Source organism: Salvelinus namaycush, chromosome 22 (assembly GCF_016432855.1).
Source record: "Salvelinus namaycush isolate Seneca chromosome 22, SaNama_1.0, whole genome shotgun sequence".
Classification (NCBI taxonomy): Eukaryota; Metazoa; Chordata; class Actinopteri; order Salmoniformes; family Salmonidae; genus Salvelinus; species Salvelinus namaycush.
In genome coordinates this window covers 8,845,804-8,872,406 of record NC_052328.1, presented here as the reverse complement: position 1 = coordinate 8,872,406, position 26,603 = coordinate 8,845,804, and the positions used below count along the sequence as shown (strand labels likewise).

The 26,603-nt window shown below is 45.8% G+C and overlaps 1 protein-coding gene across 1 annotated transcript in view; it reads left to right on the top strand.

Annotated features, from left to right (window-relative positions):
- The window catches only part of LOC120017386 (sorbin and SH3 domain-containing protein 1-like), a 51,057-nt gene that overhangs the window by 4,791 nt on the left and 19,663 nt on the right, over positions 1-26,603 (top strand). Inside the window, exons 6-12 of the mRNA XM_038960136.1 lie at positions 586-740; positions 1,370-1,430; positions 4,544-4,579; positions 5,047-5,143; positions 16,377-16,491; positions 18,521-18,604; positions 26,375-26,589. Coding sequence (XP_038816064.1) covers positions 586-740; positions 1,370-1,430; positions 4,544-4,579; positions 5,047-5,143; positions 16,377-16,491; positions 18,521-18,604; positions 26,375-26,589 — 763 coding nt within the window. The remainder of the gene's footprint in view (positions 1-585; positions 741-1,369; positions 1,431-4,543; positions 4,580-5,046; positions 5,144-16,376; positions 16,492-18,520; positions 18,605-26,374; positions 26,590-26,603) is intronic.

Genomic DNA, 26,603 nt, shown 5'->3' with positions numbered 1-26,603 from the left:
TGTGTCTTGTCCACTGCTTCCTCTTCTCGATCTTAGTTCCTGCTGGCCGGCTTCAGTTTCATTACCTGATAATATGGTCGATTTTAGCTCGTTTGTTGGTTCAAAATCGCCCCTACCTGTTTCAGTCCATCTTCTTCCGTGTAGTCAGGATCCATCTACTACCTTCACCCCTTGCTGCCTGAACAGTGCCTAAATATGTTTGCTGTCAGCCTCGTGTCGGCCCAATGTGATACGTTTTCATGCTCCTGCTCTGAGATATTGGATCATTTTTCATACTTACATAAGAAGAGTACTTCATAACAATACCAAGCTATCTTATAAATTGCTGCACTTATTATATTTTTTGGGGGGGGTTACATTTTTCATTGTAAAGCATTTTGTAATTCGTTATCTCAATTGCTGTGTGTATTTTCGTGTCATCTGTTCATAATCATGTTTTACCATTGAAATGACTGTATATCGTTTGCATAGTATGCTTGTGGATCGTATGGGGTATGTAGAGCTATTTGCCAGGGCAGATTTTGACTGGTAGGACCCACTGTAGCACTTCTCTTCCCTTTGACACAGCAATGTTGGCTTTTTCAGACCCCACCCCAGAGAGGGACAAATCGCCTGATCCGGGACCTGTAGTTGGAACAGAGAGAGAACTGAGCCAACATCCAGATATGGACGGCAAGAGGATGAGGTACTCTCAATCGCGTGTCTTGGTCCCACTGAACCAGCCCATCGTGCCAGTACGGGTAAGAAAACAATATGAAGTTACTGTATAAAGAGAGGACAGTAGCATGCCTGGTCCCAGATCTGTTTGAGCTGTATAGCCAACTCCTATGGTCGTATACAGCACAAACAGATCTGGAATCAGGCTAAGAAGACACACCTATGAGTGTACAGTCCAGATGTTATGAGTTGTGTGTAAAGTGTAAGTCCCTTTTTTTTCCTTGTGCCTTTTTTAAATAATCTGTAGCCTTTTAATATTTTTTTTATTTAACCTTTATTTAACGAGGCAAGTCAGGTAAGAACAAATTCTTATTTACAATGACGGCCTATCCCGGCCAAACCCTAACCCGGATGATGTTGGGCCAATTGTGCAGCGCCCTATGGGACTCCCAATCACGGCCGGTTGTGATACAGCCTGAAATCAAACCAGGGTCTGTAGTGACGCCTCCAGCACTGAACTGCAGTGCCTTAGACCGCTGCGCCACTCGGAAGCCCCCTTCACAGGGCATTTTTCATTTAATGCTTAGGTAGGGAGTACAGTGGTGAAAAAACGATATGCCTCACTGCCAAATGCCAATCCATTTATATATTTTTGTCAGAACCCCTGTTTGTTTTTAAATATGATAAATAACATGAATATGTTTTTTTCCAGAACACAGATAAGTCCAAGGACTGGTACAAGAACATGTTTAAACAGATACACAGAATTCCAGGTAAGGGGATCATAACAAAAATCGGACTCCCTGTTCTCATGTGTGTGTTTTGATTTGATGTTGACCCCACGTGTCTGTTGTTTCTGTCAAGCCCGTTGTCTTTGTGAGTCTGCGAGTGTGTTCGTTGTTGTCACGTTGTGTGTGTTTTTTGTCTCCGTCGCCTCGCTCAGAACCTGTTGAGGAAAACCCATATCGCCCCACCTACATATTCCCTGAATCCTATGATCCTAGGCAGATGAAAACAACAGGTACCCGATAGCAATCATGGCTCCACTTCCTGACTTTACTAATCATGTATAATCCCTTCATTATAATGCCCTTATGACTGTGTTGACTCTCCTTTTGTTTGATAGAATTGAAAACGGGTCAGTAATTGGACCACTGGTTTGCTCAGTAAAACTAAGAGTGAGATTAATACAAGACTACGCCATGAATACACTTGAACTAATGTTTAACATGAATACCGTTTTGCACGACCTAATTCACGGACCATATATTGTGAGCTCTGCTCATCTTTTCATATGAATATATTCATGAACAGACATTTCCTGGCATTTCAATTCTTCCCGATCAAAAGACGCAGTACTGGAGATAGATTGGGAACGTTTGAGACACTAGATCAGGGATGGGCAACTGGCAGCCCTTTTTGTAGGCCCGTGGATCAATTTAAAATGGAACTCAATCAGGGTCCCGACTTACTGTTGAGAGTTAGAATCGTAGAATACGCAAGGTGCAATTTCAAAATGTGGTTGTGCATCAGCAGTTGTTCTCGTGGTTTGTTAGTCAATGACAGACATTCAATAAGCCCATGCCATCGATTGTTTTATGTATTGGTAAGCTAGTCTTTAGTCTAGCCAGCTATCTAAACTTGTAGTAATCATGGTCAAATTATGGACCTGGTGGGGGGGGGGGGGGCATTGGTTTGTATGTCACTTTCACTCAGATATCATATTAACATGTTATAAGTCAAGGCAAAATGTGTAGAATTGCAGGAAATTAGCTGTAAAACTGCAATTTTTCTCTCTGCCCCATGGAAAAATCTGTAGAATCGCAAAATTGCTAAATTTTCTCTAAGCCCCATTGCAAAATGTGTAGAATTGCAGGAAAGTAATTCTAAAACGTTATATTTTTCTCTCCACTGTCAAGAGAAGAGAAAAACCAAAATGTGCTTAGGGCCCCCAAAAGCCTAAGGCAGGCTCTGACTGCATGTGTAGGTAAGGATGTGGGTACGCAGAACCGCGAGCCACTGCGGCCCCTCATGATGAGTTCAGATTTTATGTGGCCCCTACCCCCAATAAAGTTGCCCATCCTTGCACTAGATGGTGCTCAAGTGCTATGTATTACAACAACCAAGCATGACAGAGAGGCTCTGTATGTACTATCCAGGCGGTAGTAGATCACACTGTCTGTGTTCCATGTACAGTATATCAGCATTTTTACACTATACTAAGTTGTAAACCGGTCTAGTTGGTGCAAAGCCCTCTATTTGTGTGTGCATGTGTATTCACTTATTCTGTATTGACCCACTGAAATAATAGTTATTAACCTGTTTGTACTATCTAACAGTTGACAGTTGTTTTTAAATCATGAATGCCAAGCATGTCTAATGTAGGCCTACATCACCTTGCATGCAGTTTTGTACAGTATACACTGAGCATACAAAACATTAGGAACGGCTCTATCCATGACATAGACTGACCAGGTGAAAGCTATGATAACTTGTTAAATCCACATCAATCGGTGTCGATGAAGTGGAGACATGGATTGTGTACGTTTGCCATTCCGTGGGTGAATGGGTAAGACAAAAAAAATGTATGTGCCTTTGAACGATGTATGGAAGTAGGTGCCAGGCGCACCGGTTTGTGTAAAGAACTGCAACGCTGCTGGGTTTTTCATGCTCAACAGTTTCCCATGTGTATCAAGAATGGTCCACCACCCAAAGGACATTCAGCTAACTTGACACAACTGTGGGAAGCGTTGGAGTCAACATAGGCCGGCATCCCAACTCAGTATTAGGAAAGTGTTCCTAATGTTTGGTGTACTCAGTGTATGTGCTGTGTGCAGATCTACTTATTTTCCCTTTGTTTCTGCTCATGTCTGCTTCCAAGCAACCTGATGTCTGGTTATTTACTGAGTCAATCAATTTATCAATCGAATAATTGATCAAAGAAAGTGTGTACGAAAATTGGACGCTATTCCAAGATTTCCAAGAACAGCATTACTTATTCATGAAGATATGTTATGCGTCTTCCAAAGTGCTTTGTCTGACAGCCTCTGAAAAGCACTCTGTTTACAGTGTGTTTGAAGAAGTGTAATAGCTGACCTGATGGAGTAAAGGGCGTACTGTACTGTGCACCAACAGAGGAGGAAGAGACGCGTACTGTGCCCTTTGAAGAGCTGTACCCGGCCTTACAGCCTTATATTTGGATGTATTATATACGGCTCTGGCTGTACCCTGCGTTACAGCAGAAATGTATGGAATACATACAGTTGAAGTCGGAAGTTTACATACACTTAGGTTTGAGTGATTAAAACTCGTTTGACAACCACTCCACAAATTTCTTGTCAACAAACTATAGTATGTCAGCATAATGTATTTGAATTAACAATGAATATTGATTTTCAGGTATCGTGATTAGAGGTTTTTAAAAACTATACCGCCCCCCCCCCCCGGAAAGCTATTGTTGTAGATGTCTTTTTGGTCTACATTTAAAAACATTTAATTGCTATTATTAATCTCACTTCTGTTTTAGATATCTTCGACGATGCGTTAAGGAGTCCGTCTTGAGCAGTTGATTAACGTAGTAAACACATACTTGACTTTGCCGTTCCACAAGTGCACTGCTTGTAACATTGCTATAGTAAGCAGTTCACAGAATTCTGTCATTTATAGTGTGGCACTGCTGCTATCAAAGCGACCTCTACTGGTTGTACTGAGGATCTTAATATGTAGCACCACTATATCAAGCCTATTAACAGACAATAGATGGGGTCACCCACCCTTGGTTAACAATGCATAGCATAGACGTGTACAAGTGGAACTGCCAGTGGAGCAGGCTAGTATGTGCATGTTTATAGTCTATCTATAATAATGGTGTTTCTCTCTGTTGCAGATGAGGGTCACTCGCCCTGTGGTTATGTGGAAGATGGTGCGTTTTGTCATCCCCTTAGATTCAGAAATGAATCATAAGAATTGATTTAACTTGTATAGCGCTTTTTATTACAGAAAATAATCTCAAAGTGCATTAATAAGCCAAAACACAGACAAACGACACGTTTAAATTGAGATGGTAGAGATTGAGATTGAATGTCTCTATATGACTTTGGATGAAAGACTGGGAGTCGAGGCAATTTGGATTGGATATTCTATTATATATACTGTGTATATATATATATATATATATATATATATATATAACAGAATATCTATAATGTGATCTCAATAGCGTGGTTTTTGGATCTTGTTTAAATTTGGCTGTACAATCAAATTGTGAGGACGAGCCCCTACACGAACACTTTAGACACTGAGAAAGATTTCCATTAATTTCGGTTTAAGCAAAACATTACAAGCCGCTGTCATAGCAGGGTCTGGTGTTCTTGTGTGTTTATTTTTCAGTGAAAGCGGTCCCACGGTCAAAAGGTGCTGCCGAAGTTGACCATAGGTCGTCTATGCCTGTGCCAACACGGTCCTCTTCCCTCAAACCTGCCAAAAGGTAAGTCCTTTCCTATTGCCGCTCCTTTAAATATGGACAGGAGTATAGTGTGTCCTCGAAGACCTCTTAACCCAATGAACGTACTCTTCGTTATAAATGAATTGCCTTTGCCGAGCTGTTCACAAGGGGATGCGTTTTTGGTAGCACTTTTAGACGAGGGACTGTAATGAGATCCAATAAGAGGTATACGATTATATTCATTTTAGCTAACGTGTCTGGTATGGTACTGTATATTTAATAACGTAAAATGTAACTGACACACTTGACTACACACTTGTCATGGATTCAAGAATTCTACTTTTCTGGTTATATTAGATGTTTTTCAGGAATCAGAAGGGCATCTACAGTAGATGAGTACAAGAGCAGTAGGAACAGTACTTTGTTCCTCACCTTTGACATTGACTCATGCTAACCTCATGGTTACCTTGTCCCCAGTTAGGTCTTAACCTCTACTACCTCCTGTGCTTGTCACACTAGATGTGATTAGACAACCTCCTCGCCCCTCCCCTTAAATGCTAGTTCTGGCAAAGAAAATCCACTCTCTAAGGCAGGGATCATCAATTAGATTGAGCCGCGGGCCGATTTCTTCTTCAGCAGATGGCCAGGGGGCCGGAACATAATTACAAATCATTTGTAGACTGCACATTGAACACAAGAAGACAAACAGATATAATATTTGACTGAAACATAATCACTTCAAAACCTATTTTCATTTGTATACGATCACATATATGTCTCTATTATACGTGGTAATATTTTGGAACAGATTTCCAAAATTAAAATCACTTGGAGCTGATTTGCTGGTGTTTTAAATATATATATTATTTTTATATTGTAACGGTGTAACGGTATTCCTCCTCCTCTACAACCGAAGAGGAGGAGTAGTGATTGAACCAAGGCGCAGCGGGTTGTGATGACATAATTTTAATAAAACAAGACGGGAAAAACACGAAACGAAACCACATAACCCCCCCCCCCCAAGGTGCGAACTCCGGGCGCACCAGCACAAAGTTTAGGGGAGGGTCTGGGTGGGCATCTGACCACGGTGGTGGCTCAGGCTCAGGACGAGGTCCCCACCCCACCATAGTCAATCCCAGCTTGCTAATCCCCCTCAGAATGACCACCCCTCTCTTCCACCCACCTAATATAGGCAACACAAAATAAAGGTACAGCTCCGGGACAAGGTAGCTCAGGACATAGAGGTAGGTGAGAATAGAGAGGTAGATAGAGAGGTAGCTCAGGATAGAGGGGCAACTCCGGACTGAAAGGCAGCTCCGGACAGAGAGACAGCTCTGGACTGAGGGGCAGTTCTGGATTAATGGCCGCTCTGGGCTGAGGGGCAGCTCATGACTGGCTGACGGCTCTGGACGCTCATGGCTCGCTGACAGCTCTGGACGCTCATGGCTGGCTGACGGCTCTGGACGCTCATGGCTGGCTGACGGCTCTGGACGCTCATGGCTAGCTGACGGCTCTGGACGCTCATGGCTCGCTGGCGGCTCTGGACGCTCATGGCTCGCTGGCGGCTCTGGCAGATCCTGTCTGGTTGGCGGCTCTGGCAGATCCTGTCTGGTTGGCGGCTCTGGCAGATCCTGTCTGGTTGGCGGCTCTGGCAGATCCTGTCTGGTTGGCGGCTCTGGCAGATCCTGTCTGGTTGGCGGCTCTGGCAGATCCTGTCTGGCGAATGGCTCTAGCGGCTCCTGACTGACTAACGGCTCTGACGGCTCGGGACAGACGGGCGGCTCTAATGGCTCGGGACAGACGGATGGCTCAGACGGCGCTGGGGAGACGGATGGCTCAGATGGCGCTGAGGAGACGGATGGCTCAGATGGCGCTGAGGAGACGGATGGCTCAGACGGCGCTGGGGAGACGGATGGCTCAGACTGATCCTGTCTAGCGGAAGGCTTTGGCTGCTCCTGTCTGGCGGAAGGCTCTAGCGGCTCCAGTCTGGCGGAAGGCTCTGTAGGCTCATGGCAGACGAGCGGCTTTGCAGGCTCATGGCAGACGGGCAGTTCATGCGGCGCTTGGCAGACGGACAGTTCAGGCGCCGTTGGGCAGACGGCAGACTCTGGCCGGCTGAGACGCACTGAAGGCCTGGTGCGTGGTGCCGGAACTGGAGGCACCGGACTGGAGACACGCACTTCAAGCCTAGTGCGGGGAGCAGGGACAGGGCACACTGGACTCTCAAAACGTACTATTTGCCTGGTGCGTGGTACCGGCACTGGTGGCACCGGGCTGAGGGCACGCACATCAGGACGAGTACGGGGAGAAGGAACAGTGTGTACAGGGCTCTGGAGACGCACAGGTGGCTTAGTGCGTGGTGCCCGAACTGGAGGCACTGGGCTGGAGACACGCACCATAGGGAGAGTGCGTGGAGGAGGAACAGGCTCTGGAGACGCACTGGAAGCCTGGTGCGTAGTGTAGGCACTGGTGGTACTGGGCTGGGGCGGGGAGGTAGTGCCGGAAATACCGGACCGTGCAAGCGTACTGGCTCCCCTGAGCATTGAGCCTGCCCAACCTTACCTGGTTGAATGCTCCCCGTCGCCCGACCAGTGCGGGGAGGTGGAATAACCCGCACCGGGCTATGTAGGCGAACCGGGGACACCATGCGTAAGGCTGGTGCCATGTAAGCCGGCCCGAGGAGACGTACTGGTGGCCAGATATGAAGGGCCGGCTTCATGACATTTGGCTCAATGCCCAATCTAGCCCTACCAGTGCGGGGAGGTGGAATAGCAAGCACTGGGCTATGCACACGTACAGGAGACACCGTGCGCTCTACTGCGTAACACGGTGTCTGCCCGTACTCCCGCTCTCCACGGTTAGCCTGGGAAGTGGGCGCAGGTCTCCTACCTGCCCTTGGCCCACTACCTCTTAGCCCCCCCCCAAGAAATTTTTGGGTAGTACTCACGGGCTTTTCGGGCTTCCGTGCCAGACGCGTCCCCTCATAATGCCGGTTCCTCTCTCCCGTTTCCTCCGCTCTCCGAGCTGCCTCCAGCTGTTCCCATGGGCGGCGATTCACCTCCACTTTAGCCCATGGTCCTTTTCCTTCCATGATCTCCTCCCAAGACCATAAATCCTGCTTCGTGCGCTGTCCGTTCCTCCCGTTACACCGCTGCTTGGTTCTGGTTATTTGGTGGGTGGTTCTGTAACGGTATTCCTCCTCCTCTACAACCGAAGAGGAGGAGTAGTGATTGAACCAAGGCGCAGCGGGTTGTGATGACATAATTTTAATAAAACAAGACGGGAAAAACACGAAACGAAACCACTTGAAATAATTAACAAAATAACAAAACAAATGTAGACAAACCTGAACTATACGAACTTACATATAACACTAAGAACGCACGAACAGGGAAAATAGACTACACAAAAGGAACGATGTACAAACAAACCGAACAGTCCCGTATGGTGCGACAAACACTGAAACAGGAGACAACCACCCACAACGAACACTGTGAAACAACCTACCTAAATATGACTCTCAATTAGAGGAAACGCCAAACACCTGCCTCTAATTGAGAGCCATACCAGGCAACCCTTAAACCAACATAGAAACAGAAAACATAGAATGCCCACCCAAACTCACGTCCTGACCAACTAACACATACAACAAACTAACAGAAATAGGTCAGGAACGTGACAAACGGCTTTCTTCCATAGGTGAAGGAGAGGACCAAAGTGCAGCGCGGCTAGTGTTCAACATGTTTAATAAAAGAACAAGTGAAACACTACAAACAACATACAAAATAACAAAATGTGCAAAAACCGAGACAGACCTATCTGGTGCAGACAACCACAGAGACAGGAAACAAACACCCACAAAATCCCAACACAAAACAAGCCTCCTATATATGATTCTCAATCAGGGACAACGATTACCATCTGCCTCTGATTGAGAACCATATTAGGCTGGACATAGAAACAGACAAACTAGACACACAACATAGAATTCCCACCCAGCTCATGTCCTGACCAACACTAAACAAGCAAAACACATAATAACTCTGGTCAGGACGTTACAGTACCCCCCTCCTGAGGTGCGGACTCCGAACGCACCCCTACAACTCAAGAGGAGGGTCTGGGTGGGCATCTGTCCGCGGTGGCGGCTCCGGCGGTGGACGAGGACACCACTCCACCACTGTCTTTGTCCCCCTCCTTAGCGTCCTTTGAGTGGCGACCCTCGCCCACGACCTTAGCCTAAGAATCCTCCCCAAGGCCCCCACATGATTTTGGAGGTAGCTCAGGACAGAGAGGTAGCTCAGGACAGAGAGGTAGCTCAGGACAGAGAGGTAGCTCAGGACAGAGAGGTAGCTCAGGACAGAGAGGTAGCTCAGGACAGAGAGGTAGCTCAGGACAGAGAGGTAGCTCAGGACAGAGGGGCAACTCCGGACTAGTGGCAGCTCCGGACTGAGTGGCAGCTCCGGACTGAGTGGCAGCTCCGGACTGAGTGGCAGCTCCGGACTGAGTGGCAGCTCCGGACTGAGTGGCAGCTCATGACTGTAGGGCAGCTCATGACTGTAGGGCAGCTCATGACTGTAGGGCAGCTCATGACTGTAGGGCAGCTCATGACTGTAGGGCAGCTCATGACTGTAAGGCAGCTCATGACTGTAGGGCAGCTCATGACTGTAAGGCAGCTCATGACTGTAGGACAGCTCATGACTGTAGGGCAGCTCATGACCGTAGGGCAGCTCATGACCGTAGGGCAGCTCATGACCGTAGGGCAGCTCATGACTGTAGGGCAGCTCATGACTGGCTGACGGCTCTGGACGCTCATGGCTGACTGACGGCTCCGGCAGATCCTGTCTGGTTGGCGGCTCTGGCAGATCCTGTCTGGTTGGCGGCTCTGGCAGATCCTGTCTGGTTGGCGGCCCTGGCAGATCCTGTCTGGTTGGCGGCCCTGGCAGATCCTGTCTGGTTGGCGGCCCTGGCAGATCCTGACTGACGAATGGCTCTAGCGGCTCCTGACTGACGAACGGCTCTGACGGCTCGGGACAGACGGGCGGCTCTAACGGCTCGGGACAGACGGATGGCTCAGACGGCGCTGGGGAGACGGATGGCTCAGATGGCGCTGGGGAGACGGATGGCTCAGATGGCGCTGGGGAGACGGATGGCTCAGATGGCGCTGGGGAGACGGATGGCTCAGATGGCGCTGGGGAGACGGATGGCTCCGATGGCGCTTGGCAGACGGCCAGCTCTGACGGCGTTGGGCAGACGGACAGTTCAGACGGCGTTGGGCAGACGGACAGTTCAGACGGCGTTGGGCAGACGGGCAGTTCAGGCGCCGCTGGGCAGACGGGCAGTTCAGGCACCGCTGGGCAGACGGCAGACTCTGGCCGGCTGAGACGCACTATAGGCCTGATGCGTGGTGCCGGAACTGGAGGTACCGGGCTGAGGGCACGCACCTCAGGGCGAGTGCGGGGAGGAGGAACAGGGCTCTGGAGATGCACTGGAAGCCTGGTGCGTGGTGTAGGCACTGGTGGTACTGGGCTGGGGCGGGAAGGTGGCGCCGGATATACCGGACCGTGAAGGAGGACACGCGCTCTTGAGCACCGAGCCTCTCTAACCTTACCAGGTTGAATGGTCCCCGTAGCCCTGCCAGTGCGGCGAGGTGGAATAGCCCGCACTGGGCTATGCAGGCGAACCGGGGACACCACCTGTAAGGCTGGTGCCATGTACGCCGGCCCGAGGAGACGTACTGGAGGCCAGATATGTTGGGCCGGCTTCATGGCACCCGGCTCGATGCCCAACCTAGCCCTACCAGTGCGGCAAGGTGGAATAGCCCGCACTGGGCTAAGCACGCGTACTGGGGACACCGTGCGCTTTACCGCATAACACGGTGTCTGACCAGTACGACGCCCTCTCACACCACGGTAAGCCCGGGGAGTTGGCTCAGGTATCCAACCCGGCTTCGCCACACTCCCCTTTAGCCCCCCCCCCCCCCCCCCCCCAAGAAATTTTTGGGTGAGCCTCTCGGGTTTCCAGCCACTCTGCCTTGCAAGCGCCTCATAATGCCGCCTCTCCGCTTTTGATGCCTCCAGCTCCGCTTTGGGACGGCGACACTCCTCTGGCTCTGCCCAGGGTCCTTCTCCGTCCAGAATCTCCTCCCATGTCCATTCCTCCTTGTACCACTGCTGCTGTCGCTGCTGCCCGTTGCCACGCTGCTTGGTCCGGGTTAGGTGGGTGTTTCTGTAACGGCTTTCTTCCATAGGTGAAGGAGAGGACCAAAGTGCAGCGCGGCTAGTGTTCAACATGTTTAATAAAAGAACAAGTGAAACACTACAAACAACATACAAAATAACAAAATGTGCAAAAACCGAGACAGACCTATCTGGTGCAGACAACCACAGAGACAGGAAACAAACACCCACAAAATCCCAACACAAAACAAGCCTCCTATATATGATTCTCAATCAGGGACAACGATTACCATCTGCCTCTGATTGAGAACCATATTAGGCTGGACATAGAAACAGACAAACTAGACACACAACATAGAATTCCCACCCAGCTCACGTCCTGACCAACACTAAACAAGCAAAACACATAATAACTCTGGTCAGGACGTTACATATATTCATTTTCTTTGCTCCGAAAACTTGCGGGGTCAAATTTGGGGAACCCTGCTCTAAGGCGTTTGGAGGAATGAGTGATGGAGAGAAAGAAGGAAGACAGGTGATGGAGGATAAACTGCTGCTCACGGAAGCTGCAGATGGCATGCCATATTAACTCAAGCCCTTTCCTTGGTGTATACAGTGCAATGACTTTTTCCACATTTTTTTACGTTCCAGACTTATTTTAAAATGGACCCCCCCCTAAAAAAATCTCATCAATCTACACACAATACTCTATAATGACAAGTCAAAAACTGGTTTTTAGACAGTTTTGCAAATATATTACAAATAAAAAACGGAAATATAACATTTACATAAGTATCCAGAGCCTTTACTCAGTACTTTGTGTGAAGCACCTTTGACAGCGATTACACGATTACAGCCTTGAGTCTTCTTGGATATGACGCTACAGGCTTGGCATACCTGTATTTCGGGAGTTTCTCCCATTCTTATCTGCAGATCCTCTCAAGCTCTGTCAGTTTGGATGGGGAGAGTCGCTGGACAGCTATTTTCAGGTCTCTCCAGAGATGTTCAATCGGGTTCAAGTCCGGGCTCTGGCTGGGCCACTCAAGGACATTCAGAGACTTATCCCGAAGCCACTCCTGCGTTGTCTTAGCTGTGTGCTTAGGGTTGTTGTACTGTTGGAAGGTGAACCTTCGTCCCAGTCTGAGGTCCTGTGCGCTCTGGAGCAGGTTTTCATCAAGGTTCTCTCTGTACTTTCATGAAGGTTCTCTCTGTACTCTCTGTTCTTTCTGTACTTTTCTTCGTTCGTCTTTCCCTCGATTCTGACTAGTCTCCCAGTCCCTGCCGCTGAAAAACATCCCCACAGCATGATGCTGCCACCACAATGCTTCACCGTAGGGATGGTACCAGGTTTCTTCCAGACGTGACACTTAGCATTCAGGACAAAGAGTTCAATCTTGGTTTCATCAGACCAGAGAATCTTGTTTCTCATGGTCTGAGTCCTTTAGGTACCCATTGGCAAACTCCAAGCAGGCTGTCATGTGCCTTTTACTGAGGATTGGCTTTCGTCTGGCCACTCTACCATAAAGAGATGGTTATCCTTCTGTAAGGTTCTCCCATCTCCACAGAGGAATTCTAGAGCTCTGTCAGAGTGACCATCAGGTTCTTGGTCACCTCCCTGACTAAGGCCCTTCTCCCCCGATTGCTCAGTTTGTTCAGGCGGCCAGCTCTAGGAAGAGACACAATCCTGTCTCGGAGCTCTACGGACAATTCCTTCGACCTCATGGCTTGGTTTTTGCTCTGACATGTACTGTCAACTGTGGGACCTTATGTAGACAGGTGTGTGCCTTTCCAAATCAATACATTCCGAATGCACTGTACATGTTACCTCTAGTTACCGCTAGCGTGTAACCCTGCTGAGACTGCATTTGTGATGGCTATCCATTTGTGGAACACTCTGCTCTTTGACAATGACGTTTGTAACATTTTTGTCACTACGATAAGCAGTTTGATCCATAAGTAATGGGGGTAACAGCCTCCTGAGGCCCCCCCCAAAAAGTGTAGATTCATTTTATTTATTTTATTACATTGTTACATAACATACAGTAAGTGTTTGGGGTATAAAAATATAATTTAACCAAGAAAACAGTGTGAAAAAATATTGTTATTTCTCTTTTATTGTAAGTGCAAAATTAGGACGTAAATATGAAAACCGTGACATTACAGTCAATGGGTACAGGAGATGAAACATAGTGAGTCCTCCACAGAGGACATTTCTTGATAAGCTCTTATTTAGCTCTTATTTAATGTGATCAAAATTATTACACAGTCCTGACAACTCACTTAACAATTCCTGAGATATTCACTTACTAGAAACCATTTGAATATCAAAAAAGTATCATTAATAATTACACACACTTCTTTTCAAATGTCCATAAAATGTGCTAATTTTGACGGCAGACATTTCTTTTAACAACCAGGACGATAAAGTTGTCCCTCTCAAAGGGACAACAGGACTTAACACAGTGGCTTGCATGGCCTCAGAGATACGGACCAAGAACTGATGTCCACTAGACAGGAAAACATTTTATTGCTGGGTCTCAGTGTGATAGAAAGCATTTGTTTCCGTAAAAGTATTTAATGCAACACCAGGGCCAGTTGTTTTAATCTGAAACACAACCAGAAAAATCTGCAAATGCATCCAACAAGTTTGTAGAGTCACAAACTTGATGTAATCATTGCAAACTAGGATTATGGGACCAAATAGTAAACTTTTGACTACTTTAATCCACATATAAGTGAATTCCTCCCAATACTTTTGGTCCCCTAAATTGCGGGGACTATGTACAAAAAGTGCTGTAATTTCTAAGCAGTTCACCCGGTATGGATGAAAATACCCTCAAATTAAAGCTGACAGTCTGCACTTTAACCTCATAGTCATTGTATCATTTCAAATCCAGAGTACAGAGCTAAAACCCACAACAAAATTGTCACTATCCCAGTACTTTTGGAGCTCACTGTATATTCTGAAGCAAATTCATTAACCACACTTTTTATATACACTGCTCAAAAAAATAAAGGGAACACTTAAACAACACAATGTAACTCCAAGTCAATCATACTTCTGTGAAATCAAACTGTCCACTTAGGAAGCATCACTGATTGACAATAAATTTCACATGCTGTTGTGCAAATGGAATAGACAAAAGGTGGAAATTATAGGCAATTAGCAAGACACCCCCAATAAAGGACTGATTCTGCAGGTGGTGACCACAGACCACTTCTCAGTTCCTATGCTTCCTGGCTGATGTTTTGGTCACTTTTGAATGCTGGCGGTGCTCTCACTCTAGTGGTAGCATGAGACGGAGTCTACAACCCACACAAGTGGCTCAGGTAGTGCAGCTCATCCAGGATGGCACATCAATGCGAGCTGTGGCAAGAAGGTTTGCTGTGTCTGTCAGCGTAGTGTCCAGAGCATGGAGGCGCTACCAGGAGACAGGCCAGTACATCAGGAGACGTGGAGGAGGCCGTAGGAGGGCAACAACCCAGCAGCAGGACCGCTACCTCCGCCTTTGTGCAAGGTGGAGCACTGCCTGAGCCCTGCAAAATGACCTCCAGCAGGCCGCAAATGTGCATGTGTCAGCATATGGTCTCACAAGGGCTCTGAGGATCTCATCTCGGTACCTAATGGCAGTCAGGCTACCTCTGGCGAGCACATGGAGGGCTGTGCGGCCCCACAAAGAAATGCCACCCCACACCATGACTGACCCACCGCCAAACCGGTCATGCTGGAGGATGTTGCAGGCAGCAGAACGTTCTCCACGGCGTCTCCAGACTCTGTCACGTCTGTCACATGTGCTCATGTGCTCAGTGTGAACCTGCTTTCATCTGTGAAGAGCACAGGGCGCCAGTGGCGAATTTGCCAATCTTGGTGTTCTTTGGAAAATGCCAAACGTCCTGCACGGTGTTGGGCTGTAAGCACAACCCCCACCTGTGGACGTCGGGCCCTCATACCACCCTCATGGAGTCTGTTTCTGACCGTTTGAGCAGACACATGCACATTTGTGGCCTGCTGGAGGTCATTTTGCAGGGCTCAGGCAGTGCTCCACCTTGCACAAAGGCGGAGGTAGCGGTCCTGCTGCTGGGTTGTTGCGCTCCTACGGCCTCCTCCACGTCTCCTGATGTACTGGCCTGTCTCCTGGTAGCGCCTCCATGCTCTGGACACTACGCTGACAGACACAGCAATCCTTCTTGCCACAGCTCGCATTGATGTGCCATCCTGGATGAGCTGCACTACCTGAGCCACTTGTGTGGGTTGTAGACTCCGTCTCATGCTACCACTAGAGTGAGAGCACCGCCAGCATTCAAAAGTGACCAAAACATCAGCCAGGAAGCATAGGAACTGAGAAGTGGTCTGTGGTCACCACCTGCAGAATCCGTCCTTTATTGGGCGTGTCTTGCTAATTGCCTAAAATGTCCACCTTTTGTCTATTCCATTTGCACAACAGCATGTGAAATTTATTGTCAATCAGTGTTGCTTCCTAAGTGGACAGTTTGATTTCACAGAAGTGTGATTGACTTGGAGTTACATTGTGTTGTTTAAGTGTTCCCTTTATTTTTTTGAGCAGTGTATATATATTTAATTTTTTTTAAATATTTATTTAACTAGAACAAGAACAAATTCTTATTTACAATGATGGCCTACCGGGGAACAGTGGGTTACCTGCCTTGTTCAGGAGCAAAACAACAGATTTTTACCTTGTCCGCTCAGGGATTCGATCCAGCAACCTTTCAGTTACTGGCCCAACACTCTAACCACTAGGCTATCTGCCACCCCTACCTTGTGGTCTATTCTCTCAGGAAATGCAGCTAGGGTCTTTGGTTCAATCTAGTTAGCTAGCATGATTTGATTCGTGCCTTGACATGACCGTACATTTTATTCTTTATTAAATAATCTCTTAAAACAGCTCTGATGGAGAGAGCGCGAGAGAGAGAAAGAGAGAGAGGGAGACTAAAAGAGATGGAGAGTGGGAGGGGCACGAGCTTTACTGTACAGGAAAACACTGTTGATGATGGAGCTGTCACCCAAAAAACTAGCCCCAGCTAGTTGCCATGGAGACTGCTTGACTTGATAGGGATTTGCTCTCCCCTCCCCCCTACAGGAACGACTGGGAGCCCCCTGACAAAAAGGTAGACACCAGGAAGTACCGTGCCGAGCCCAAGAGCATCTTCGAGTACGAGCCAGGAAAATCGTCGGTGCTGAAACTGGAGAGAAAGGTACGACAGCCATGCTCCCAATGCCACGCGTGTGATTCTGTGTTTGCCTCTGCAGTCTCTATTCTACGCATGTTGTGTAAGCTGTTTCCCTCTAAGAGCTTAGGTGGCTGCTTCACTAACTAGGGCAGCTCTAGTAGGTAACGTATGTGTAGACTGAATTGCCATGTGTACAACATTCCTAAAGGAGGATACTATTACAATGACAGATGACCTAGCTGGTGGTGTGGACAAGCCTTGGCCATTGTCTTGCAGTGTTTCAACAGCAAAAATTGGCTTGAATCTTCTTGAAAAGAAGTCTGACACAGTACACAGTTTATGGACAAAAAATGCTATGGATATTTTTCATTATCTTTGACAGTATGAATACCTGTAGATCAGTGTCCCAATACAGTGTATGCCACCCGGGTTCAACTGAAAGGACTGAATCCGGGCGGCATTAAAGACCCACTGTGATAGGGGCATTAATGGCCCACTGTGATAGGGGCATTAAAGACCCACTGTGATAGGGGCATTAAAGACCCAATGTGATAGGGGCATTAAAGGCCCACTGAGGTAGGGGCATTAATGGCCCACTGTGATAGGGGCATTAAAGACCCACTGTGATAGGGGCATTAATGGCCCACTGTGATAGGGGCATTAAAGGCCCACTGTGGTAGGGGCATTAAAGGCCCACTGTGATAGGGGCATTAAAGGCCCACTGTGATAGGGGCATTAATGGCCCACTGTGATAGCGGCATTAATGGCCCACTGTGATAGGGGCATTATAGACCCACTGTGATAGGGGCATTAAAGGCCCACTGTGATAGGGGCATTAATGGCCCACTGTGATAGGGGCATTAATGACCCACTGTGATAGGGGCATTAATGACCCACTGTGATAGGGGCATTAATGGCCCACTGTGATAGGGGCATTAATGACCCACTGTGATAGGGGCATTAATGGCCCACTGTGATAGGGGCATTAATGGCCCACTGTGATAGGGGCATTAAAGGCCCACTGTGATAGGGACATTAAAGGCCCACTGATATTTACAGTCAATTTTTTTCCGATGACATACACCCATTGATTCTTAAACAGTATCACTTATTAATGTCTCATGAGATTCATTAGTGAGCGGGCCTTTAAACAAATGCTGCATATGGGTTTTAGCTGACAGTTGGTTTAGTTGATAGCCTCTTTGTGTGGCTCATACAGAAGAGAATAGAGATGCTTCTCTACAGTACAATAGTTATTTGATTATATCATAATGTAATCATTGTTTGTCTGGAGCTCAGTTATGGTGAGCTGTTATGCGTTAGGACCCATCCCAGTGGCACCACATACTGAACAGTAGAGATCAAGGCCTTGCTAATGCTTTCCACCATTGTCAGACAGACACTGTCTGTGACGTGACAATTTCTTTAATTACAGGACACGGTCTGTGGTTCTGTGTCAGGTTCCTGGCAGCATTAGCAGAATGCTATTCGGTCTCTTATTTTCATCTAGCCTAGTATATCTGTTGTTCTGTGAATTATGGTCTTCCTTATTGCCATTGTGGCTCGATGGTTGAAATATACTATACATAAACATGTTAGGAGATACATTCACATTCAAAGAAGTAGAATAATACGATTTCAGTAGGGATACAATCATAAGAAGCAGATGGGACCTATGAAAGCACACGTCTGTGTTTTCTCTTACACATGTGCACAGACTGCACACTGTAGTCGAGTACGATTCTGACGACTGCTTAATATTATTTGCTGATGTCACACGTAATATGCGTTCTACGTCTTTATACATTTGAGAAATGTCCATTTGTTTTTTCGCCTTGGATAACTCACCTGTCATAAAGACCAATCTCCAGGAATTCCTTTGGATTAGGAAATGTTTTGTTTAGAAATTCAGCATGTCGGGAATGTGGGAGTGTTGTCTGGATCACGTCAAGAATGTGTCAAAGCCTCACTGCCTGTGTCTGTAAATTCTGTGCTGTCTGAACTGTATTCTCTGTGTCTTTCTCCTCCTTTCCTTTTTGCCATGCCCCTGTAGACTCAGCACATTAGCCCAGAAGATGTAGATATAGAGAATGAGCCTTGGTATAGATTCTTTTCAGAGATGGAGTTTGATAAAGCGGTAAGTGGTCGCTGTCTTAAAGTGACAGTGTATTTAAACGATGCATGTGGTAATAACATCCATGTTTAAATGCCTAAACAAACTACTGAACAAAAATATAAAAGCAACATGCAACAATTTCAACGATTTTACTGAGTTACAGTTCATATAAGGAAATCAATCAATTGAAAATAAATTAATAAGGACCCAATCTATGGATTTCACTTGACTGGACAGGGGTGCAGCCATGGGTGCGCCTGGGAGGGCATAAGCCCACCCACAGGGGAGCCAGGCCCAGCCAATCAGAATGATTTTTTTTCCGACAAAAGGGCTTTATTACGGACAGAAATGCTCCTCAATTTCATCAGCTGTCCGGGTGGCTGGTCTCAGATGATCCCGCAGGTGAAGAAGCCGGATGTGAAGGTCCTGGGCTGGCATGGTTACACATGGTCTGCGGTTGGACGCACTGCAAAATTCTCAAAAATGATGTTGGAGGCGGCTTATGGTAGAGAAATTAGCATTAAATTATCTGGCAATAGCTCTGTTGGACATTCCTGCAGTCAACATGCTAATTGTACACTCCCTCAACACTTGAGACATCTGTGGCATTGTGTTGTGTGACAAAACTGCACATTTTAGAGTGGCCTTTTATTGTCCCCAGCACAAGATGGAAAAATGCTCACTAACAGGGATGTAAGCAAATTTGTGCACAAAATTGAAGAGAAATAAGCTTTTTGTGCATTTGAAAGATTTCTGGGATCTCTTATTTCAGCTCGTGAAACATGGGACCAACACTTTACATGTTGCGTTTATATTTTTGTTCAGCATATGTCTGTCTGTAAGGACTACTCCAACAACTTTACCTCACATCTGCAAACCTTTACTGAATATAAACAAACTGTTATCCCCTCCTAAAAATCTCGCAATGCGACCTTACCTTGAGTAATTTGCCTGCGATCACTTTTCCCAGCTCTATAGTTACTCAATGAACTCTAGATATAGCTCTGTCATTGTATATACAACCCATTTTTACATTTTTCTTTCTACTCTCAGTCAGAAGTGTGAAAGACAAGTGGGTCTGTGGCAAAGCAACGCAGTTCATGGCTATTAGGTTGTTTGCAATGCTCATGCCATCATCGCTATCATTGCTTGTTATTTTATTTTGCACGTTCTATACGTTCTGGAACAACTCCCATCTTTTGACTTCAGTAACACCCGAAAGTGGGCTGTCTTTTTAAAACGCTGTTCTACTTTCATCCTGATAATATTGCCACCTGCTCTTCATCTGTGAGGCTTGCTGAGTTTGGATTGTAACTTAGCTATATCAACTATGTTGGCAGCTGAACATTGTATGACGACCTAACAGTAGCAATGGGCCTTATCCGGTGATTTGATGATTTGCAATTTTACACATTGTCCATTTGCGAGGCTAATTATATATCCAATACAATTCGGGTTAGGTGTCCTACTGCCACTGTATATGATAAGGAAGAATACATGTAAGTTATAAATCCCACAGCTGTTATGGCTGTATCAGGCAGAAAGCCATCTTTGCATTTTGTCCCTTACAACAGGATCCTCTTGGCTATGCCAACACTTGCACCATGCCCTCTGTACCATGTCATTAACTCAGCACCCATGTGGAACTTTTGTGTTTGCATTGATGGGAAGCCTACAAATGGGTACACATAGCAAACGCCAGAGTCCTGGGCATGGTGATTCAACTGTGGTAACACCCTCAGATCAAAACTGTTATAACCTTTTCATACTTACATGCTGATCCGAACTGTATTGTGCTGGCTCTGATATTTTCCTTTCACATGGTCCTTTCCAGTACAGTGTCTGACAACTATACAGTCGTAGTATATAAAACCAGGCCAGCACAAAATGGCTTGGCTCAGCCCTATAGCCTGAAAAGGGTCCAACAGTACCCATGCAAGCATTACACGACAGCCCCTATTGAATCAGGAGTGCTGTCTAGACTGGTAAATTCACTATAGTATCTTTTCCAAGGGAGGGCATGTTGTCAAGGTTGATTCAGAAGTTTGAGATACGGTGGGTGGCTTTGATAAATACCGGTAGGCTACATGCCTCAGGCATCAGTTGGCACCAGACAAGTATTCAGACTCACTGGCTGCCCACAAACAGATGTTCCGTCTCCTTGCCGTCTGCTCAGTCAGTCAGTCAGTCAGTCAGGGCCAACCTCCACCTTGGAGTCTGCCTGGAAACCACACCTTCTCCTCTTCCCAACCTTCTCTTTGAGTCACAGTGGCATCCATGGAAAGTCTTGTCCGTCTGAGACTCCAGCAACTCCTGTCCGGCGACTCCTGGTTGGTTATATGAGGGTTAGGAGTGGGTAGTACTAGAAACTTTGGCCTCCAAGCGAGATGTCTCAGGGTGCGTGGATGGTTGCCAGATTAGCTCAATTTGATGATCTACTGACTCAACGCTCCAGATACACCTGGTATGTGTAGTATTTGACCCTCAAGGGGTGGGCTAGACACCTTGGCACATTGGGTTTAAATTGGCATATCTCGTCTGGATTATGGCGACTCAATCTATGAGTTCTTAGCGTGCTCATGGGATGATGGCTCCTTCTTGGAAGGTCTAGCTAGTCTAGACTCCATGTAACACATGATGATCAACCTAAGGAGGAAACCTGAGTATTCTTTCACAATATTTGTTCTTAATATTTTTCCCAAAGTTAAGTCCAAGAGCTGAATGGTTTCTTGACAGCATAATGATCTAACAATAGATAAAGTGATTTTCTGACCTCTTATACTTGTAGGACATTGTCTTATAATCACAATCCCTGTTGCTCCAAAAACCTGGTCATAACCAGTATGGCTGGGAATTGCCAGGGACCTAATGAGCCGACATTATCACGATACTTAGGTGCCGATACGATATGTATTGCGATTCTCGTGATTCTATACTGAACAAATATATAAAACGCGACGTGAAACAATTTTTTGTGTGTATAAAAAATGTCAGGGATGTTTTATTTCAGCTCATGAAACATGGGGCCAACACTTTACATGTTACGTTTATATTTTTGTTCAGTTTATATGTATTGTGATTCGATACTGTGATTTTATTGCGATTCGATGTTCCAAACAAACGTTGAAAACAAATTGGCTCCCTATTTAAAAAGAAGATGGAGAACAAGCTATGACGGAAAAATACTGGAATTTTGGTACAGGTTACAGCAAACTAGCGCAAAAAGAATATTGAAATATTGTCAAAACGACACGATATACCGTCAAAAATATTATCCCGATATGTATCTGTATCGATTTCTTCCCCCCCATCACTAAAACCAGATAGATGCAGTGATATTATTGTTTAATCACATTAACCATTAATACATCTCAAAGGTCACAACTTATGTATGAGGTCACAGTCAGAGGTCTGGCCATTCGTATGATCACAGTTACGTTCAATCACAGCTCTGTGGATATACAAGGCGGAACGGAAGCCAAAATGCCATACATATTTACGGTTAGGAAGAACATTTTGGCCTTCTGTGTTCCGACTGAGTGACTCCGTCAGTGACTAGTCTGTCTAGTGAACGCTGTCACTGAGGGGGCAGCTGCATGTGGGACCACTGATAAAGTGTCTGACTCTAACCACAGTCTTTGCACTGAGTCATACCCTGACTGATGGGTGCATCCCAAATGACACCCTATTCCCCATATAGTGCACTACTTTGGACCAGGGCCCTATAGACCCAGGTGGAAAGTAGTGCACAATAATGGGAATAGGGTGCCATTCCATTATGATAATCCATCACAACCTTAATGTTCGCCCGGAAGTAACCCATAATCCCATCAGCTCATTGTGTTTTCATATATGACCTCTGTTATATACCTAAGCAATAAGGCACGAGGGGGTGTGGTATATGGCCAATATACCACGGCTAAGGGCTATTCTTAGGCTCAACGGCTGGATACAGAGGTGCCTTATTGCTATTATAAACTGGTTACCAACGTAATTAGAACAGTAAAAATAATTGTTTGGGCATACCTGTGGTATACGGTCTGATATACCACGGCTTTCAGCCAATCAGCATTCAGGGTTCGAGCCACCCGGTTCATAATGAACCTTTATCTCTAAGCACTTTATGTAGGAGAGGGTTAAGGATACAGCTGTAACAACATGCTAGGGGAGCCAGTGTTTTTATAAGAACTTGTCTAAATGAGGATTCACGGTACCTTCATCCGCCCAGATTGGTAAACCGCTTCTAAAATGATGTGTCCCATAATTTCCATTGAAACCACACATTACACAAAGAGACGTCAGATGTCTGCAATATCTGTCCGAAATCAATGTTTGACTTCAGGGATCTTGGCATGCTAGTGACAGTTGTTCATGCACATGAACTTTCCATCTTCAGTGGCGTTCTTTTGTAGTCCACTTTTTATGGAATGTTTCTGATTGAAGGGTTAATCATATTTGGCATCCAACATATGGGTGAACCTTTGCAAAGCATGTCTGTTTCTGTTCAACGTTTTATTGTTCTGTCAACCTGCCATAGACTATACTGTATCAGTGCCGTTTTAGATGAGGGAGGACGATAATATTTTTAATGAGCATGGCCTTATTTCTATTACAGCATATTGGATGACTGTCATTCATAATCCATTTACCCATCTAAATGTAACGTCGATAGGTTTAGGCTACTACATTATACTCTAATTTTCCCTATACCCATCATGACATTGCTACAACCTAGCCTATGAATGAAAGATCCATTATTTTGTAATCAAGGTGACAGACAGTGACACATTCAATACTGCCTTGCACACTCTTGCCTGCATCTAGCTGATCTAGGGTGTAATCATTAGTCCAACAGTTGCAAACAAGAGTTTCTATTGGACATATTCTGCTATATTTATTCCCGCTTCGTTCCGTTTGCTTCCATTTAAGAAAAGTTTTTCAACAGAATCGGCAGAATGAATACACCCCTGAACACACATAAACACAGTTCACTTTCATAGCAGCCACATACAAATAGCATGATCACTTTGCTTGTTAATTCCTTCTCGCATCTACGCGCTCTCCTCCTCTCACCTTCTCTCTTCGCTTGTGGACTTCAGTGTACAACACATCAGCTGTCTGTGACCAGGCGGAAAAAAACATTCAAAGCCAAACCTTCAAATCATAACCGCTAACCGCTATACACAGCCTACATCATTGTCACCATATTAGCTAACATCATAGTCAACATAGCTGCTAGAACTAATGCATTAGTAAACCCGCTACAATCATGCAGTACTGTGTACAGTCAGCAAGCAGTTTAGCAGTTACACAGGCAGGTCCCGGTGGCAATGAATTAATAAAAACAAAAGCTTACCTTGACTTGGAAAAGTTCCAGTGCTGGATAGCCAGAGCCAGCTAGTTAACATGGAATCTCTCTCTGTTTGAGCCGGGTGTTTGAGTAGGGTAAACTAGCTAGCTGTATTCACTAGCTAAAACGTGAAAGAGAAAGTGAAATATAGCTATCTCTCTCTCTCTCTCTCTTGTTTCTCCTTCATTTCTGAAGAAATTAATTTGTTTAAAACTGTTCAACTATTGTCTTTCTCTCTCTTTGAGTCAACTACTCACCATATTTTATGTGCTGCAGTGCTAGCTAGCTGTAGCTTATGCTTTCAGTACTAGGTGGACAAAATGTCAGTTCATGCTGCAAGAGCCCTCTAGGTTGGAGGACATCCTCTGGAAGTTGTCAAAATTACTGTGGAAGTCTATGGATGGGGTTGAGAACCATGAGCCTCCTATGTTTTGTATTGAAGTCAATGTACCCACAGGAGGACGGAAACTATAGCTGTCCTCAGGCTTCACCCGGTGCTACTCCACAGAGTGCTGTTGAGGCTACTGTAGACTTTCATTGCAAAACAGTGTGTTTTATTCAATTATTTGGTTCGTGAATATATTTACTATAGATTTATCTAAAAAGGATAACTTTTTAAAAGTTGTTCTATGCAGAAATCTCTACACCATTTCCTGGTTGCTATAACTCGAATAGTTTGCCTAATTTCAGTTTATGTGACAAAATAAGCTAGTATAGTGTAGAGAATCACTGCTGTGAAATATATTTCCCATAACGAAAAATATTGTTTCAGCTGTTTGAAGCTGGTGTAACACCGAAAGTAGAAGACCCAAAAACCAAGCATATAAATAGCACATATTGAACAGATCTACCGCTTCTTAGACTTACTTTCACATAGAAATGTGAGTTACAGATCTATAATTCTATGTGAATTTGGTCGGGTTGCCCAAAAAGTTACATATTGCACTTTAATGTTTCAATATTTACATTTTTCTGAAATTCACTGAGGAGGATGGTCTTCCCCTTGCTCCTCTGAGGAGCCTCCACTGGTATCTATACATCTAACGTACATTGCTGAGAATCCCCAGGCTTGTAAATCTCTTGTAAATAATCCGAATGAGATCTACTTCTTTTAGTTCAGATAAGCCTCTCACCTCTATTTCCTGTTTATTTTCCATCAGAGCAGCGTAGTGTCAGCTCAATTAACCACAAGTAGCACGAGAAACCATTCATTTCATCCCGTGTTGAGAGGGACTTGGAGTTCAGTCAGCAGACCTGGGTTCAATTTGAGCGCTTACTTTAGCCTGCTTGGAGTGCCAGATGGGTGTGGTATGCAGTTTTGCAGCTATTCTATTGGCTCCATTGTGCCAGGCAAGCTTAATCAAGTCCAGCTAAAGTATTTGAAATGATTATCAATACTGTTTGAACCCAATTCTGTCAGACAGAGAGGGATATAAGGACAAGAAAGTGAGAAGACAGACAATTCTGTGGCAGTGGCATGTTCTCGAAGAGGGGGTGAAGTGCCCGTGGAACATTTGGCTTTATAAATAGATTAGTCTATAGACCTTCCAGGCTGAATGCTGGTCTTATAAAGATAGGCATTCATTTTGAAAGGTTATTAATGATCCTCCTCCCCTGGCAACCAGAGGGAATGAATGTTGTGGGAAATAAGCCTGTGCCGTATGCTACTGGTCTGGTCGTCTGTTTGAGATGGGGCGGGTGTGAAGACGTGTGGTGTTACGAGAAGGACCAGGCTGGCGCTTGGGATTGTGCAATCTCATTTGCAAACAACACTTGTGCTTTTATTCATAGCCCGCATGTCATGTCTGTTATTTTGACACTCTGTGACGTCGCATGGAGAAAAGCAACAGAAACAGTGGGCTAAAATTAGAGAGCTCTAAACCATTCAAAATGCTAGCGGGTGCTACCCCCCCCCCCGTCAAATACGATAACGTGTGTTGTTAGCTCGCACGGCGCAGTCCTATAGACACCCCTTCCTTGTTTGTTTATGTATGTATGCTTGTGCTTATACTATATGTCATTGTGTTGGTTTTACTTTATTTGTTTGTTATTGTAAATGTCTGACACCGTTTCTAATTGCTTTTACTGTATTCAGGAATTGTTGTTATTTGCATTATACTGTGACGATATTTGTGTGTTTCTATGTGTATGTGTGTGCACGTGTGCGCGCAAGTGTGTGTAATTTGGCCTGCTTGCACCACCAGCTGGTTAATTGTCCCCCGGTCTGGTCCAGTGGTAATGAGAGTGACTCAATACCAGACAAAAGAGAGGCCCTCTGTGAGAGACACCAGCCTATTGGCTGAGCCTAGTAAGAGCCCCCTCCACGCATGGGCCCCCTCCCCTGACCGATGCACGCCCACCCCCCTGCACCCCTCCTCACTGCCGCTTGTTCTCCAACTTGCATGCCGGCCAAAACACACGCTTGCTCCTCCATGTAAAAGCTTCGTCCAGCAGAGCTAAGAATCGCAGGCGTTGGAGAGACTACAGACAGACACAGGAGAGCGAGAGAAGAGAACCTCACGACAGCTAATGCTCCTGCATCTGTTCTAGCTGGAAGAGACCTTCCTGTGGATTTATCAATGACTTCTTTGTTTGGTCTGTTGCAGAGTGCCCCCTCTTTCAGCCCTCTGGAAACACCCTCCGACCTACAGAAGTAGTAAGTCCATGCTT